Here is a 20,009-nt window from a genome sequence, read left to right on the forward strand (position 1 = left end):
AATCCACATCACACACTACCCATCAGTCCCCTGGTTTTCCATTTGGCTGGTATGTACTAGACAAAATGAGAGAAAAGTATCTCCATTAACTGGACAATCTATTCATTTATGTTAGTAAAAGCAGAAGAAATCATCCCCTGGTAAAAGAAAGTAAACAAAAGAAAGGTTTCAGCGACTGTATAGAGGCCTGGCAGTAATCTGCACATTCTGCATCTAACTGTCAGATTTAGAAACATTCGGAGCAGGATTCTTGGTGGTTAATCGACTCTTCGTCATCATTACTGTGCTACACCATTACTGTTGGAGCTTCTTGGGGGATAGGTAGGCAAATATATAGAGCAAAGAAGATCTGAATGATATTTCTTGGATTTACATTTCCTGTGACATAACTAACATGTTCATAAATTCATTCTTTTTCAGATACTCTCGTTTATACTGGTCAGAGTCCTGTGAGAGCCAGACCATATCACCGTTCTCAGTGGGCATAAGACAGGTGACTAGTCCTAAACTGGACTCTAGTCCATTGTAGGACATGCACATACACACAGAGCTACAGGCAGTTTAGAGAAAGCCCCATCAGACATCTGTTGGCCTACCTTTGGAGTGGGGGAAGAATCGTTCAAGCAAAAAAAAATATATTTACACAGGAAGTCCCCTCACCCTCCAGATGGAAGGAACCCTAGTTGAGAACCAAACTAGAAAGCCAAGTACTTTGATGCAGCAACACTAACCATTCATAGAAACAATTAAATGTATCCTTAAAATATGAAAACTCAGTGCTGATGCTTCTAATCAGACTGACTTCCACATGAGCCAGCAACATGCCTAGGAAATGTACAGAGACAATGTAAGACTTAGCATATTTGAAGGCTGTGGGTTCTGTCCTCATACCAAGTAGATAGACTGCTGACACTGCAGTGTGGTATAAGAGGAGTGCTGCCCTCCTGAGTCTGCTGCTCTTCAAATGACATTTTCATAGATTGGTACTAGGCTTTCGGCCCTAGGGCCTATACAGGCATAGCCATAACAATTCCCTGGCTATTTCTTCCCACAATATTAATAATAACCTCATCTGCCTGAATTGATGGTAGGTCAGCCAGATGTAAAAATATCCCACGCCACCTATTGATAGGAATAGGGGAAGTTCCCTGATGCCCTGGCCAAAATCTTCTCCTAACAATATAAATGCCACCTTAGGTCTCCCCTGAAAAGAGGTTAAGGCCTAGTGGAACTAACATGGTTAAGAAAGTATAAATAAGTAAAAGGGTAGATTGATTAAATTATTGCATTTTTTTCAGGGGACACCCAGGGAGCATGATCTAGAATTGAAACAAATGAAAATTCACAACTAGTATAAATGGATGTAACATTTTTAACTTGAAACATTGTAAAATGTGTAATTTACAAGTCATCAAATCTATGCATTTCTTAATTACTATATTTTGAGGAGTGGTGTTGTAAGAACATCTGTACATCTATGAAATTCCTTCCCACTTCATCCAGATTGCCCATATCTTCTGATCTGTTCCTACCTCTTCCACTGACTTATGCTTTTCCTGTCTCCCCCTCACCAGTATGTATGGGGTATACATTCAGGGTATCTGTGCTGCATAGTACTCTGGCCACCATATGTTCTCTGTGTTTTTATTTCCCATAGCTTTTATATTGTCTCTTTGAAGTGCGCACACACACACACACACACACACACACACACACACACACACACACACACACACACACACACCTACCTTACAGTTCTGTCTTTGTAATGTATCCTAACTACTTAGTATCATTTTGTGTTTTGTCATTTTTGTTTTGGTCTTTTATCTCTTGCCACAAGTCTGTTGTCATTATTTCTTTGTTCTTTTCAGGAGGTTTCTGACAATACCCAATAAATTAACAGGACCAAGCATTCTCTAGGGTAACTGCTGGTCTGTTCCTTGACCAAACATGATTTATTTGAGTTTTAATGAATACCAAGGGGTGTAATACAGACATGATTCTGAATCTCAGATTATTAATTACTAATTTATTTCAATGCTTGCTTATTAGTTACAGACCCATAGGAGAAATCATAAATGTCAGTACTGTCAGACGTACATTTTAGCCATGTTAAAATGTTTGTCCACAGATGTTCTTCGTGTTTCACTGTTGCAGTCATTACATTTGGGTAATCTGCTGGCAGGTTGCCCTCAGTCGGCCTGAATTCCAAAGTCTTGGGTCCTGTGTCAGTCGCTGTCTCCTCTTCCATGACATCAGGTCATCAGGAGTATAAAACAAGTAGCCGACGCCATTTTCTTTAGTCTTTTTTGCCGCGCGGTGCCCGAAGCAGAAGCATTTCGCAAGTGCCAGTCAGCCAACTCCTGAAATATTCGAGTTTGAGTTTCATAACCGAAGTTTTCACTAAAGCTATGTACCCCGTTGGGGAAACTTTTTTCTTGCTCCATACCGATGTCAGAAAAAATTAATAATTGTATTAATTGTGGGAAGCAAATACCTCATAAGGATTTCTATTTATACTGTATTCCTTGCCTAGACCCTGATCACAACGTGCCTGGCTGTCGGTTTTGTGCTAGACTTAACCAACGCACTATTAAGCGTCGGTAAATTTTTTCTTCAAAGTATTTTGCAAACAGATTTAACTACCCAGAAATGTCGTTGGATAGCAATCCGCCTATTGGAGTACATAAAAAAACGCAAAGAAAAGGACAGAGACAGACAGTCGAGGTCCAAAACCGACGATGAAGCTTCTTCTAAGCCAGTCGCCGGTTCGCCGGTACTCAGTGATGCGCATTTGCAGCCCCTGATACCAGCTACTTTCGAGTCACAGGCCCCTACCAAGACCCATGTGGAGTCCGGCATGCCACGAGATACTCAAAGTATTGGCCCCATGGATGTATCTCCCTCAGATGGGGCCGGAGCCGCTGAGCAGGCACCGGCTTCTGAGGGTGTATTCAGACCTCAACATTTTTATATCAAACTGACGACAGCTGCAAAACCAAAGACAAAAGCAACTTCTAAAACTAAAAAACCGACGCATGAGCCACGTGCACAGGCCTCTATGCCTAAAAAACAGATGATCAAAGTGGCTGAAGACCTTATTACCTTGATCAGGGGTCCCATCCCCCTCCTAATAAGAGGCCTAGGCAAGGCACTGATTATGAATCTTCAGATCAGGTTTCTATTTCTTCTGATTCCTCTTCTGATCAGGAATTATCTATACCTCCCTATGAGGATTCTGATGCAGAGGAGTCTATACCATCTGCATCACCTCCCGAGGATTATTCATTTGGAGAAACCTTGCATACTTTGAGGGAGCATTTTCACAGGGAGAGTCAAGATTTCTCAGAATCAAAGAAGAGGCTCAGGGATTTCCTTCTTCTCCCTCAGCACAGGCTTTTAGCCATACCCCCTGTTTTAGACATTGTGGATGATGTGTTTTTGGAGTCAAGCTTGACCCCTGACTCCTTACCTCCGGCTCCCAGCAAGCCTGACAGATATTACAGGGTCCCTGACTCACACAAATTTTTATTTAGAAGCCCTGCTGCTGATCCTGAAGCTATTTCACAGGGTCCAAAGGGGGTTAAGGCTTCAACAGCAAAAAATCCTACCCCCTCTGACAGAGATTCAAGGGCACTGGATAGATGGGGAAAAAAGGTTTATACATCTGCAGCCTTGGCAATTAGGGTCTTAAACTGCCAGTTTCATATGCTCAAGTATTAACAACATCTTATGGGATTGCTGAAACAGAAAGTTATGGTGATTTCTGAATGTGCAGAAAATAAAGAATTGCAGGATTTTTTGCATGCAGCTGAACAGGTTGGAAACCATACTTTGCAATGTGGTTTTGATTCCTTAGAGGCCTTGGAAGACGAAGCTAAGTCTATGCAAACTGTAAAAGACTTCCTACAAGTGCAGCCACCACGATTCAGTAGACACTGGCCTGCAAAATATTGGTCCTTTCCTGTGTCAGACTGAGCTCAAAGGGGCAAATCCAGACGCCCTAAGGGTTCCAGATACCAGGCACAAGATTCTTACAGGTCAAAGCAATGGGGCACTTCTACCTTCAAATTTGGAGGAGATAAAGCGCAAACCTACAGAAAACAGTTCCAGTGACTTCCCTCTGCCTTCACCAAGCACTTACCTTTTGGCAGCACCCTTAGGGGGAAAATTAGCACTTTTTGCTCAAAATTGGCAGTTAATAACCCAGGACAAACGGGTGCTAAACATAGTATCACAGGGATACAGATTCCATTTTCATACTCTGCCGATGGCAAACGGTTGACCGGATCTGCCAAAAAATAAATGGGCAGAGGCACAGAAACAGCTTACGTCCCTCATGGATATGGGGGCCATTCAGCCAGTACCAGAACAGGAAAAAGGACAAGGTTTTTACTCAAGACTGTTCTTGGTACCCAGAAAGGATAAGGCCTGGTGGTCAATACTGGATTTATCGATTTTGAACACATACCTGGACATTCCAAAATTCAAAATGCTGACTTTGCAGCAGCTTCTGCCCATGCTGGGCAAGAATGCTTGGCTGGTGACATTAGACCTAAAAGAGGTATACCTGCATGTCCCAATAAGGCAATTATGCAGAAGATACCTCCGATTCAAGGCTGGCTTAATGCATTACCAATTCTCTGCACTGCCCTTTGGCTTATCTACTTCGCCCAGGGTCTTTACAAAGTTCCTGGCACCAGTAATTGCTTTTAGCAGACAAAGAAGTATACAAATATATCCTTACTTGGGCGACTGTGTCATTCAAGCAGAGAACAAGTACTTTCTTCTTCAACACCTGGCATTTGTGAAAAGGTTTCTAACATGCCTAGGGTACACAATAAACGAAATGAAATCACAACTGGTACCCTCTCAAAAGATAACATTCCTGGGTGCAAGCTTGAATACAACTGCCCAAATGGCTTACCTCACGCCAGACAAACAAAGGCAACTGACTACTTCCTTCAAACTGATGGCAACAAAAACCCAGTTATCTGCAAGACAAACTCTGCAGGCTTTGGGGTTCATAGCATCCTGCATCCTACTGATTCCATATGCAAGACTGCATATGAGGAAACTTCAGTAGTACCTAAAAAGTTTATGGAGTCAACATTGTCACAGTCTGGAAACAATGATTCCTCTCATTCCCTGCCTACAACAGAAGTTTTCTATGGTGGGCAAAGGTATGTCACCAAAACATGGGACGGCCCTTCACTCTACTCCCTGCCAGCCAAACCTTAACAACAGACGCATCAGATTATGCCTGGGGGTCCATATGGCAGGAAGATGCATTTAGGGCATATGGACCCCAAAAGAAATGCAACTACATATCAAACAAAAAGAGATACTAGCTGTTCAAAATGCCCTGACAGCCTTTAAGGACTTACTTCATCCAGGACAACTACTGAGAAAGACGGACAACACCACGGTTATGTGGTATATAAGCAAGCAGGGGGGCACGCACTCATACCCCCTTTGCAGATTAGCCATGGCACTGTGGGACACCGCTTTGACTTACCAAATACATCTTCAAGCTCAATTCCTGCACAGAAAACAAAATACTCTGGCAGACGATTTAAGCAGAAACCTTATGGACCCTCCGAAACTAGATCCACAAGTCTTCAGCATGATAACAAAGAAATGGGGGAGCCCGGACATAGATCTATTTGCCTCTCCTCAAAATTATCAATTGAAAAGATTCTGCACAAGGACATCACAGACCAGCATGGGAAGTGGACGCCCTATCCTTCAGTTTACGCCTTTCCTCCTCTACCTCTTCTTCCCAAGGTCCTACTAAAAGTCAGACAAGAGAAACCAAAGATGATGATAATTGCCCCGGACTGTCCCCGCCAATACTAGTACCCAATCCTAAGGAACTTGCCTCAATACCCAGCTTGGACCTTACCTCAGAGACCTCAACTACTGTCCCAGCAAAACAATCAGATCCTGCACAATCAACTCCAGACACTGAACATGGTAGCATGGCTGATCATGTAGTTATACAAACAGCATCTCTCAGTAAAGATGTGATAGATGTCATCTTGGAAGCCAGAAGGCCTAGTACTAGAAAATCTTATGCTGATAAATGGAAGAGATTCTGTGCTTGGAATCAAGCACAAGGAACTGGCACAGCAGAACCAAATATTCCTCAGATATTACAATACTTGACTGAGATGCTTGACAAAGGCCTATCTTTCTCATCAATTAAAATCCATGCCGCTGCCATTTCGGCTCATTACAATACAGAGCCACCAATCTTTTCTCATCCTTTACTAAAGCAGTATCTCAGAGGAGCCCAAAATTTAAAGCCTCCTAGAAGATCACCAATACCTGCATGGGACCTTAATTATGTGTTGGAAAAGCTCACCCTGCCTCCATTTGAACCAGCTGTTACTGCTGATATAAAGTTCTTATCATGGAAGACAGCTCTGCTACTAGCAATTACTTCAACAAGAAGAGTCTCAGAGCTACAGGCCCTCATGGCTGTGGAGCCTTTTATCATATTTTACCCAGACAGGGTGTCTCTGAGGACAAATCCTTCATTTATGCCTAAGGTGGTTTCCAGTGTGGCTCTTAACCAAACTATTCATCTGCCAACCTTTTATTCAAATCTGCAGAACAAGGGGGAGAGAATTCTGCATTCCTTGGATGTACACAGATAGCTAAGATTCTACTTGAGCAGGACTAAAGCTCTACGAAAAACTGAGCAATTACTAGTGACATATGCTGTAGGATCAGAAGGAAAGGCTATTTCAAAGCAGACTATTTCAAAGTGGATAAGCCACTGCATTCGTTTCTGCTACTTACACCATGGCAGATCTGTGCCCAAGGGCATTAGGTCTCATTCCACCAGAGCTGCAGCCTTTCTCAGAGGAGTACCAACCAAAGACATTCTAGAGGCTGCTACCTGGAGTTCTGTTCATACCTTTACAAAGCATTATAATTTGCCTCTCTACTCTAAGTCCAGGGCAGGCTTTGCCACTGCAGTTCTGCATGGCCTTATAGCCGCATTTAATGCTGTTTAGCTCCAGCCTCCCATCCATAGCTTTGGGATTCTACTCAAATGTAATGACTGCAACAGTGAAACACGAAGAACATAGTACAGTTGTGTACACTTACCATAAATGCAGATGTTCGAGTGTATTCACTGTTGCAGTCCAGGTTACCCGCCTGCTATCCCCCTTTCATGCTGGAGTTTATCTTTCCTTCTCTATCTTCTACAACCTATGTGGTGTATTTGATTGTAGATGAAGGTAAAGTTTGTATTGATGCATGTATATATAGTTTATATATATATATATATATGTATATATATATATATATATATATATATATATATATATATATATATATATATATATTTTGCTACCTTTTTGAGGGCACCTGACATCTGGGGCAAGAAAGACTAAAGAAAATGGCGTTGGCTGCTTGTTTTATACCCCTGGCGACCTGACGTCATGGAAGAGGAGACAGCAACCGACGCAGGACCCAAGACTTTGGAATTCAGGCCGACTGAGGGCAACTTGCCAGCAGATTACCCAAATGTAATGACTGCAATAGTGAATACACTCGAACATCTACATTTATGGTAAGTGTACACAACTGTACTTTTCTGTATGACACATTCATCCTGCATCTGTCATATGAAGTTGATTAAAATATTAATTGTGATTATGACTTTAACGTGCTGATGATGATACTTTTATGTACAATTATGTTTCTACAGTTAAATGGTTTATATGGAGAGCATAGTGAGGGTTGTTGCTCTGTAGCTTTTTGCTGTCTAGCCTAAAATACCAGTATAAAGTATGGGTTCCCTCTGGTGGTAGAATTAAATTATTGCACTTTCTTGAGTGCTGATAAAATTGACTGTTTAACAGAATTCTTTATGAATAAATAAATTTTAGCAAAACCACAGATACTTCAAACTGTAGCTTTTGGAGCTTATTAGTTTTTATGTAGTAATTCAAAACAGGATTCAGTGATTCAGCACCCCTGCTAGTTAACTAGGATTATGCATGTTTTGTGTTTTTCGACTTTTCTAGATAAGAAGCAGAGGGAACTCATGGAATTTCCGGCACAGTGAATAAAAGGGATTAAAATGGAATTTTAAGCATGAATAAAAAAGGATTATGAGAAAATAAATATTTTCTGGCATGTTAGCAAAATCAATAAAAATAGATTACTGAGAAACCCTAAAGACAGAGCAGAACAACAGAGTGCAGTTTTATGTTCCATTTCTGCAGCTATGGTTTACATTTTTTAATTAATTGTTCTGTTGCATCACATTGTACTGTGGGGTTTCACCTGCTGAAGTGATGGTCTTGCCAAGGCCTCTGTAATGACCAAATTAATAAGCAAGATAAATAAGTAATAAAACATCACACATGTATAAAATGCAGAAAGAAAACTGATGAAGATAATAGGCATGATTGTAAGGATGGAAAGGGAAACTGATATGAAAGTGATCAACAAATGCAAACTAGGAAAATAAATGTATAATAGGTAGCTGTGAGGACAGGCAGAAGAGTAAGTCAGGTTGGGTTACAGGGAGAAGAGTCTGAAGAACACATTTTATTACATTTTTTTGTGCATGTTTTGGGTGTGAAGTACAAAATCAAGGATGAAATGTAAAGAAAAGTAAAAAGTGGCTAGAAGTGTCATCAGTAAGGTTATTTGATAGGGCACTGAGAAAATGGTGGAAGGAAGTGTGTAGTCAGTAGAAGAAGAAGCACTGGTGCTTAGTGCCTTCCACCATATCTACTGTGGGAGGTATTGTGCTTGTTTCTGCAAAGTGTTTTCTGCTTATGAATAAAAACAGAGAAGATGGCAGCTTTTATTCCATTTCTTGAAAATAAGAATATGAATTAAATAGACTTTTCACACCTGACAACTTTATTTTTCTAGTAAAAAAGTACACAGTGAGTTCTTCACTTAGGCACCCAGGATGGTTGCTACCTAACAACAGGGAGTATGATTTGCTTGTTCAGTAAAGCCTTTGCACAGTTCATCACAGAATATGTTTAAACAAGGTGGCCTCTGTTGACAGAAACCACTGAGTTATTAGGTGGAAATTTGTTAAATAGTAGCTCTAAGGTGGTAACATTAAAGGGTACCTACTTTGGGCATACCAGTGTCTGAAAGGTCAGAGAGTAGTTGAGGGTGTGATACTATTTTTCCTTTGTTGCATGTCTTTATTTGGGGTCACTTCAGTATGGACTTGTCTTCACACGTGCATCTCTTTTTACTGCAATGTTTTCCTGGAAGACACTCTCATATTCAAGTCGGGATATTTCACTGTACCCACAAATGCAGACAACAGAACTGGGGAGAGCAAGACAACATCGCTCTTCAGAACACAATTTTCTTAAATTTTGTGAAGGGTCATGACATTAAATAATGTAGATAATTATTCTCTCCAGACCATTATCACCAAGTAAGAGCCCCGTATTATTGTAGCTTCTTAAATTATTGCATTTTTCTTTATTACACTGTGTGCATACCATGTCACCTATTTAACAATACTCTTAAAGTATAAGAAAGAAATTTTCTTATAGTGATCAGTTTTACACATCTTAGCATGCTTAAAGTCAGTGGATGGCATTGGCTATGCAATACTGCTGCAGGCAGGGCTTCATTTGTTTTCTACACCTGTAATTTTCCTTACATTGATACTTAATCAGCAATCGCAGTCATCTTCAGTAAAACATCTGACCCACAGCATAATCCACTGGTTGCCACAGTAAGGTGCAGGCAGTGGTCAGAGAAAACTCTAAGGTCAATAGAGACTAGTCTGAAGACAAAGAACAACAAGAACCAAAGAGCAACAGTTCAAGGAAACACTCAGGGCTCTAGCACCTCAGGAAGAGAGGAAATAAGTGGAGTTGGAGAGGAATGGTAGCTCCTCAAAACGTGTGAGGACTGCAGAACAGATATTTGGCCATACCTCCCAACCGTGCCGAATTACTCTGTTTTTACCAAGTTTTGGGGTTCAAATGAAGGGGTGCCACGATTCCTTTATTTCCAATTTTTTCTTTTGTTTTTTTTAATTTTCACGCTGTTAGAGCTGACGTCGGCTCTGTCAGAGCTACCAGCCTGTCAGAATTGAGCTCAAGGAGCTCACGAATTTCCGGCTGGCCTGGCTACTCAAATGCGAGTGGGAAAGGCAACCAACAATTGCTATTACAGCACTATGGATTATTATCAAGGGAATGAAGACTCTTTCAAATGCGAGCGGGAACAGCAACAAACGGTAGATCATTATCAAGGAAACTAACTTTCAGAAGGGTGAGTGCGGGAACGGCAACGTCTCTGCAGAGGATGAAGACTAACTGAAGACTCCAAGTAAGGAAACTAACTCCACAGTGGAATGAAGTGTGTGTGTGTGTGTGTGTGTGTGTGTGTGTGTGTGTGTGTGTGTGTGTGTGTGTGTGTGTGTGTGTGTGCGCGCGCAATGCCCCCATTTAATACACCTGGTGGCTAGAGGTGCTCAGGCTCAAACCCTGTACCTTGGTTACAGGGTAAAAAGAGCCTAAAGTCCCTATCCACCACCACTTGTGAGCTTTGCCCAGGTGTTTTGTGCTAAGAGGTTGAGAGTTGTGATGAGAAGTGAGAAATGAATTCACTAAAAGGTGGCCATTAAGTTTCAGTCTTCCTGTTTTTTAGGATGCTGCTGATTTGGCATAGTAGTATGTTTCTCTGACTGCAGTGCATAGGGTCCTGGTTTCAAGACTTGTAGTGAAATGAATGGTGGTAACATAACATTTACTCTAGCAACTTTACAAAATGATACAAGCAATGTTTAAAATGTGTCCCTGTTAAGTCCCTAGCCACCACCACTTGTAAGCTTTGTCCAGGTTTTTTGTGCTAAGAGTTGAGAGCTATGGTGAGAAGTGAGAACTGAATTTGTATTCCCCCATTACTTTGGTTCATAGGTAGGTACTAGGCTATCAGCCCAAAGGCATTTATAAGCCTAGCCGGAATGTGTTGGCTTTCGCAGCCCCCTTAGATTAGTTCCCTGTGCCTCTGTCCAGCAGAGCCATTGAAGTGATCCCTGGGGTAAACTTTCTGTTTCCCATCCACTCGTCAAGGTTTCTCTTGAAGAGGGTTAGCGAGGAGCTCTGCCTAATGTAGATTGGAATCTTGTTAGAGTATGGGAGGTCTCTGGGACAGGAATATAGCCCTCCAGCACGTCCTATTTATTGTTGTGGTGAGGTTTAGATCCCTGGAGTGTGTGGCTCGAGGGGATATGGTTTTCTTTAGGTGGAGCATGTCCATCAATTCTGGGTTGGACATGGCCTTGTTTGTCAGGCAGAGATCACCTCTGAGTAGGCGGTATGCAACCGAGTACAGCTGGAGTTTCTTCAGTCGAGCTGCATAGGGCATCTGCTTGAGGCCAGTAATCCTCTTGGTGGGGTACTTCTGTGGTCTTTCCAGTTGTTGCAGGTGTCTTGTAAGGTACATCCCAAATGGGGCATTGTACTCTATGATGGGTCTGATGAGTGAGGCGTAGAGGGGCCCAATTACCTCTTTTGATCTGGATGCAAACCCTTTTGTGATTAGGGGGGCCACATAGAAGGATTTTCTAACCACTTTGGCAATGTGATTATCAAAGAAGAGGTTACTATCTATTTGGGTCCCCAGATCCCTTATTACGTCTTCTGTATTTAGGGGGCTACCACCTATGTGATAGTTTGTGGGAACTATGTTTTTTCCAAAGGGGATGACTATGCACTTTTTGGCATTTAGCTTGAGGCCAGGGTTTTGACACCAGGTATATGTCTCTGTGAGACCCTTTTGGAGGATGTCTGTGTCAGCTGGAGAGTCAATTATAACTCCTAGTTTGCAGCCGTCTGCAAACTTGGTCAGCCATAGTCCTCCTGTGCTTGCCTGTACCTCTGAGAAGTATATGCTGAGTAGGAGGGGTCCTAGGACTGAGCCCTGGGGAATGCCACTTGTAACCGGTTTAGAGTCAGACCTAGCTCCCCCAACTCTTACCATGTGGGTTCTGTCCGTGAGCCACTTGGCAGTCCATCTTGTGATGTAGGGGTTTATGTTCAGGCTGGTGAGCTTGTCAGTAATACCTGAGTGGGGAATGGTGTCGAAGGCCTTTGTGAGGTCTAGGTAGGCTGTGTGGACCACCTTTCCCTAGTCTATAGCCTTGGTAACTGTCTCAAAGAAGTCCACCAGGTTTAGGAGGCATGATCTGCCCTTAACAAAGCTGAACTACTAAGGGTCCAGTGTTTGGAGGTTCCCAATGTCTATGTTAATGAGATCCATGATGATGCGCTCTGTAGCTTTGCAGGCCAAGCTAGTCAGGCTTATAGGGCGATAGTTCCCGGGGTCCGTTGTGGCTCCACCTTTGTGGAGCAGAATAATCATTGCTGTGCGCCTCTCTGTGGGCACATAGCCTTGTGGGGAGGCTGAGTTTAAACAGTGTGTTTAGGTGAGGGGTTAGTTCATCTTTGAGCCTGTGTAGGATGCAGCCTGTGACACTGTTCGGTCCCATTGATGCTGTGTTTTTGGCTTTGGAGAGGTCTGTTTTAACCTGAGTGTCTGTGATTTCAGGGGCACTACATTCTTCTGGTATAGTTATGGGCTGTTTTGGGGGTGAGAGGAGGGTGAAGTTTGCACTGAACCTGTCTGCCAGGATGTTGGCTATATTGTTCGGTTCAGTGTATTTTGTGCCATTCTGCACTAACTCCGAGCAGATCTGGGAATTGCCACTTAGATTCTTGACATAGCTAAAGAATGCCTTGTGGTTATCTTTGGAGTCCATGGCAATTTTTCTTTCGAAGCTAGCCTTGGATGATTTTATGAGGGAACATAGTTTCTTGCTGATACTGATCAGGGATGTCTTCCCTTCTTGGGATTTTATTCTTTTCTGTACTAGTTTTCTCCTACTGTATAGCTTGTTTATGGCAGGGGTCCACCAGACTGGTTTCCTTTTCTTGGAGGAGTGGGTCTTGGTTTTGTTTGGGATAGCATGATCCATGCATTCTTGTAGGTGCATTAGTAAAGGATTTTGCAGCTTGGACAGCGTTATCCTTTAACATGGGGGCTTTGAAACTTCCCACTTTGGTCTTAAGTAACGTGAAGTTTGCTTTTGAAATGTTTTTCACGGTGGTTTCTTTGACCGGGGGTAGAAGCGGAATGTGGATATCCAGAGTGATTAGTTTATGGTCAGCTCTAACCAACGAGGGGTTGACGTCTGGTGTGGAACACCGGCCACCTATGTTGGTGATGACCAGGTCCAATATGTTGTCACCTCTGGTAGGGGTGTTGACCAGTTGATCCAGGGCGTCTGAGTTTATAAATTCTAGGAAATGTTGGGCAACGTAGTTTGTACTTGAGTAGTTTTGCCAGTTAATGTTTGGGTAATAGAAATCACCCAATATCAGGGTGTTTGGTAGGACCTTTATGTTTCCCAGTGTTTCCAGGAATGTGGAGTGGGGGTCCTGGGACATGGTGAGTGATCTGTAGCAAGCTATAATTTGAATAGCAGTTTTGCCCGTTGTTAGTTGCACGTGGATGATCTCTGAAGCATCATGCTGTGCCACTAACCTGGAGGTGTGGGTATCCTTGATGAATATGGATACTCCCCCACCTTTTGTATTTAGGTTCAAGTTTTGTGGCCGAAATGTATGGTATGAGTTGTAGCCTGGTAGTGCTGGGGTGCTCTCTTAAATCAGGTTTCTGTTACTCCACATATATCGATTTTCTCCATACTGAGGAGTGCCTCGAGTGCGTGCATTTTGAGGTTTAGACTTCTGGCATTGAATAGCATTACCCTCAGTTTTTTGTTACTTGTACTGTTTACAACGGTGGGTTTGTCTTTTGAGGCTTGCCTAAAAAAGGCACTATGGGGGTGGCAAGAGCCTTGGCCAGTATTCGAAAGCCTAAGGGCGACAGGTGCAAGCCATCTCTAGTGAAGCTGCATGGCTTGTCGAGCATGTCATCCCAGGCTGACAAGACACTGGATCTCCTTTGAATGACACCAGAAGCTTAGCCAATTGTTGATATTGATAATTGTTTCTCTATACCGTGTAATCATTTTTGGTGAGGGCAGGATGCTACTCAGGGTCAGGGTCATACAGGCCTGGGCTACGAGATCAGAAAACTCCTCCATGTCTCTTTTCATATAGTCCAAGGAGGTATGCCTCAGGTCATTCACACCAACATGGACAATGACAGAGTCATATTTGTACTTGTTCTGAAGTGACCTGAGTGCTTGTGTTATGTGGCGGATCCTGGCACCTGACAGGCAGCCAACAGTAACCTTCTCCTTGTTCAGTCTAGTGAGTGGGACGTCAGTCTGCCTGACTATAGAGTCACCTATTACTAGTGTGTTGTGTATGTTATTTTGCCTTAAGGGCTGTGATTGCATGGCACACTGATTTTGTGAAGTGTGTGTTTCATGGTTTGTATTCGGGGCTGGAGGTTGCTTGGATGTCTGCTTTGGAGGTCTCCATTGCTTTTGCAGATTTTTATTTAGAGCATCCGAGTATGTTTTTGTGTATTTATGTGTGTTTTTGCTGGTGCTGGTTTCATAGGTCTGTGTGAGACTGGTGGTGTGATGCAAGTAATTCCCTTCTCCTCTTCACTGTGTGGTCCAGTCTTGGGTTGAGAGAGCTTAGCCTCCAGTTTAGCTGTATAATTGCATCTCTCCCAATGATTAGTGTTTGGTGGAAGGAGGAGAGAGTTGTCTGTGTACATGAGGCAATTGTAACATTGCCTCAAAATGCACAGATTCACCAATTGGACCAGAGAGTACACCTGAAACTGCCCTTTGGACATGGCTGTATAGGTGCAGTGAACTGTTTTACTGACTGGCTGGTAAGGTCGAATAGAGAGTCTTGTCCTTTTCTACAGTATGGGGGGGGTCTAGTGCTAAAGTTTATTAGTGCTTGCTATGAGTTTTGAGCAAGTGCCCGGGATGAGAAGTGAATGGTTTGAGTGCTTAAGTTGAAAGTTTGTCTAGCTTTGTTTGTCCAGGTTTTTTGTGCTAAGAGGTTGAGAGCTGTGGTGAGAAGTGAGAACTGAATTTGTATTCCCCCATTATTGACTTTGTCCAGGTTTTTTGTGCTAAGAGGTTGAGAGCTATGGTGAGAAGTGAGAAATTAATTCACTAAATGATAGCCATTAAGTTTCAGTCTTCCTATTTTTCATGAAGCTGCTGATTTGGCATAGTGGTATTTGCTCTGACTGTAGTGCATAGGGTCCTGGGTTTAAGACTTGCGTTACCACCATGCATTTCACTGGCAACATTTTATTCTAGCAACTTTACAAAATTATACAAGCAATATTTAAAATGTGCCCCTGTTTTTTGACCTTTTGTCCCCCCCTCCCAAAAAATGAAATTGAAAATAAGTGTGAGAAGCTGTGCAAGATGCCTATGGCTTACACTACTGTCATTCTATTTATAATGTAGGTGTGGAAGTAGACTTTTATGGTGGAAATGTTCTGAATTGAGCAGTTTTGTCATTATTGGTTAATGCATTTTGTTTCATTACCTACAGTACAGCCTACTGGAAAAATGTTCAAACAATACATTTAAAATGCGCTCAGTCTAACAAGTGTGTTGTATTATACAAAGAGTATAATTTAATAAAGTCAGAAAGTTGTATCAAATAAAAGAACACATGTATGTTTCTTGTTTTGTGTGCAAGGGGCCAATGATTTGAAAACAGTCCAAAGGTAATCTTTATCCATCACTGGTCAAATGCATTTTCTTTGGATGTGGTGTGGGTTTCAGTGCTGTTCCAATGAATGTGAGTTTCAAGGGCAGAGAAGTTTTAATGCCAAGTCTGTTTTCATTGTGAGACAGTATTGCTTTGTTTACTAGATGTCTATTAGTGTTTGTGCATTGTTGTGCTGTAAAATGTAAAAATAAAATCCAAATAATCATTGTAGAAGTAAAACAGTATGCACACATTTGTGTTTATGGTAAGTGGGGCGAAATAGCCAGGTAATGGGACATTGGAATGGCTGCAGGGGGACTCTGGTGCCATATTTTGGTTGTCTGTTCTTCATTTTGTGTTTGAAAGTTGATATTCCACAATTCCATTGGAGTGGGTGGAGTTACATAATTATGTATGCAGATTAGATGTTAATAACAGATTTGTACCTATTTTTCATGGGCCTTGTCCAGATTTTTGATGTTTCCAGGTTGAGAGGTATGTATGTGGCTGAGCCAAGTATGGAAATAAAGTACATAAGGAAAGCTGATGGTGGACTGCATAAGTCCAGAAAGTCAACAAAAAAGGTGGAGTGAAGGAAAAAGTGGGAGATAAAACTGACTAACCAGACTAAGAAGGAATACTGGTTGGCTAACAAAGAAGCTAAGAGAGCAGCTGCAATACAAAGCAGCAGTGGCATGCTATGATAACAGCTTCTGGAAAAATGATTCAGCAGATGTAATGAAGAAACTCTGTCAGGTTGCAAGACAAAGACAGAAAGATAAAAAAGATAGTTATCAGACACCTTTCATAAAGGATGCTAGCAAAAATATGCTCACCAGTCCACAGGACATCAGAGGCAGATGGAGGGATTATATCCCGCAGGTTCTGAGTTAAGAAAATCCCAGAGAAGCCATTCTGCCCCAGACATAGCTTTCAGTGGAAAAAGCAAGAACGGCACTAAGGGAAAATGAAGTTAGGAAGCAGCAAGCTTAGATGAGGTCATGGCAGATAAGAACAAGATGTTGGGTGAGTTAGGAGAGAAATGCTTGTGTAGGGTACTCATAGCAGTATGAACAGAAAGATGTATCCCAGATGACTAGAGAATAAGAATTCTCATGCTGTTGTACAAAAACAAAAGGAACATTCACAACCGTGGGCAGTATAGAGGTATCAGACTCCCTTCATACTGCATGAACTTTCTGGTGAATGTGATTGATAAACGAATACACAGGGTAGTAGAAAGTAAGATGGGAGATTCTTAGTTTGGGAGATTGTCAGTTTGGATTCAGATCAGGATGGAGCACAGCTGACCCAGTGTGTTGAGTGAGACAGGTAGTTGAGAAGTAGCTAGAGATGAAGAAAGTGTCCCACTGGGCATTCCTAGATGTTGAGAAAGCATGCGGCAAAATCCCTAGAAAGCAAATTTTCGCAGTCCTACGATGGTTAGAAGTCTCAGAACATTGGTAGAATTAGTGCAGGCTTTGTACCCCATAGTTCCCAGTGGGAGTCGGTGTGCATCAGGGTTCAAGGACCTTGTGACACAAGTGCAAGCAGTGTTTGGACTCAAGGAGGGGTTCCCAGTGGGAGTGGGTGTACATCAGGGTTCAGCTCTGAGATCCGTGCTGTATGCAGATGATGTGGCATTGCATACAGACTCTGAATAAGAACTTCAGCAAAAGACAGGGGAATGGAATGAAAAACTTAATGCACACAGGATGAAACTGAGTACAGGTATGAGATAACAGAGTTATAATGGCAGCACTTAGGGAAAATCAGAAGAAGCTGAAAATTGAAGTAGAAGGGAAAATAGTGGAAGAGGTTAACAGCTTCAAATATTTGGGATGGATTTTGAAGAGAAGGGAAGTCTGAATGAAGAAGTCAAGCTAGGATCAGAGGGGGGCTGTAGCCAACTGGCCCTGGATGTCAGAGGGGTAATGTGTGTCAGAGGAATACCAGAGAAGTTTTAAAGTAAAGGGTACAAAACAGTGGTGGGAGCAGTACTACTGTATTTTGCAGAAGTCTGGAGAGAGAAGACACAGCATTTGAAGAAGCTATAGGTGATGTAGATGAAGGCATAAGGTAGAGAGATGCACACAGTGGGACAGACAAAGAAATGAGGACATCAGAACAGAAGCTCAAGTAGCTCTAATTGCAGCCAGAGTCAAAGAAAAGAGATTACAGTGGTTCAGACAAATGTGCAGGAAAGTAGAGGACACTCTAGTGGAGAAGATCTGGGACATTCAGGAAGAAGGCAACAAGAAATGAAAGGCGTCCAGCAATGTGATGGATAGATTGTGTGAGAAAAGACATTTTACAGTCAAGCATGACTGTCAAAGAAGGTAGGAGAGCGACATTAAATCAAGAGAGTGATAAGCACAGTATTCGCAGCACCTCCAACCCCATGTAGAAAATGGGATAAAGGGGGTTAGCATGGTGGTATGCATTGTGTCAGCACAAGGAGTTCTCCGATCCACATGGTTTGCCTGTCTTTCGTGGAATATTCCTTTTATACCATATTTCACAGTCAAGAATTTGCAAAGACCAGGCTGAAATAAAAGTAACTTACTACCCATTAGAAAAAAAGTAGTAAAACTGTATGTATTAAAAGGTTTAGCTACTCAAGATTTATTTTGTTCTCCTTTCCAGTGCTTCATATTGGCAGAAACTGCATAATTATTTATAGAAATGGTTTAATTGCAATTCCTACATTATTCATCGTGCTAGAGACTTACTGATACCAGATTCTGGAGTCTCTTAAAGTTTTGTATAGAAAAGTGATTTTTTTTTTATTAAATTAGTGTTAAGTGCATGTGCTTCACTGTCATTATTTAGAATAAATTGCATCTGGCTTCAAAGTTATTGTACATATTTTGCTGTAGGTGAACTTCTGTAGTAACTGCTTTCCTGATTAACCATATGTTAACATTCAAACATTATCTGTATTTTAAACCTGATGATACATCCAGTGTGTCTTGGGGAAATGCTTTTGTAGCTTCAGTCATTGATAAATGTGAACAGAAAATTATGCAAACCATGAAGAATAACACTGCACAATTTTCTCTTTCAGGGCTTTTTAACCTCCGTGGTTCTGATGTTGAGCATAATCCCGTATTTTTTGCCTACTCAGTAATAGGCATAAATTCAATAAGGTAATTATAATTTTTTTGTAGTTTTACAATGAATTTGTAATACAGTTGAAATTATGATTCTGAAGTCATGCTCTTTTAATTCCTTTTCTTCTAATCTTAGCTGCTGACACTCTAAGCTTTTGTAGACAACTCTGACAGTCTTCATGTTTGAGTAATCATGGCAGCAGACACTGGAATGTCTGCAGCTTTTAAATCTGATATCCTCTCTTCTCCCACGTACCGTGTAGTACTCCTCCCAAACTAATTTTTGTTGCCTGTGTTGCTTAAGTTGCCCAGATATATGGCTCAGTCAGTATTTAACTCCCAGATTAGTTGTAGCATTTGAAGTAAGTGTTTTTTTTTTTTTTTGGAGATTTGGGTTCAGGTTTCTTTGACTGAGTTGTATTATTTATTTCTGTCTGATTGTGCCTTTACAGAGAGTTAGTAGACCTATACCATGGAAGCACTATCATGCCAAGGCTGCTCACTTGGGCTTCCTCTGGCCTTTAATTCTTGTTTAGAATACATATTAGTGCTTATAATATGGTATGTGGGGTTCTGCTTATTAACTTGCATCTCAACTGCTCAAGTTCAAATACTTTGCTGCTGATTTTTTGAAAATGCTTGTTCTCACTAATAAAAGCACCATCACACCCCCACTTTTGGAAAATGCATGATGTTCATCTTGTTTCACTGTTGCAGTCATTACAATTGGGTTATCCTGCTGGCAGGCTACCCCCAGTCAGCCTGAGTTCCAAAGTCTAGGTCCGGCGTCAGTTGCTGTCGCCTCTTCCCTGACGTCAGTGCGCCAGGGGTATAAAAGATGCAGCTAACACCATTTTCTTCAGTTTTTCTTGCCACGTGGTGCCCGAAGCAAAAGCAGTTCGCAAGTGCTGGTCGGCCGACTCCTGTAGTTTTCAAATTCGAATTTTAGATCCAAAGTCTTCATTAAAGCTAAGTACCCTGTTGGGGAAATTTTTTTCTTGCTCCAGACCGATGTCAGAAAAAGTTAATAACTGTATTTCTTGTGGGAAGCAAATACCTCATAAGGATTTTTATTCTTACTGTATTCCTTGCCTAGGCCCTGACCATAACATTGCTAGTTGTCGGTTTTGTGCTAGATTTAACCAACGCACTATTAAGCGTCGGTACAATTTTGCATTTCATTACTTTGGCAGATTTAATTATATAATGCCGTCTG

The 20,009-nt window shown here is 41.8% G+C and overlaps 1 protein-coding gene across 1 annotated transcript in view; it reads left to right on the top strand.

The window, feature by feature from the left end:
- The window catches only part of XPNPEP1 (X-prolyl aminopeptidase 1), a 1,046,907-nt gene that overhangs the window by 435,398 nt on the left and 591,500 nt on the right, over positions 1–20,009 (top strand). The window contains exon 7 of the mRNA XM_044055946.1: positions 18,748–18,829. Within this exon, the coding sequence (XP_043911881.1) occupies positions 18,748–18,829 (82 nt within the window). The remainder of the gene's footprint in view (positions 1–18,747; positions 18,830–20,009) is intronic.

This window comes from Protopterus annectens, chromosome 14.part0 (genome assembly GCF_019279795.1).
Source record: "Protopterus annectens isolate FY-2018-M chromosome 14.part0, PAN1.0, whole genome shotgun sequence".
Taxonomy (NCBI): Eukaryota; Metazoa; Chordata; order Ceratodontiformes; family Protopteridae; genus Protopterus; species Protopterus annectens.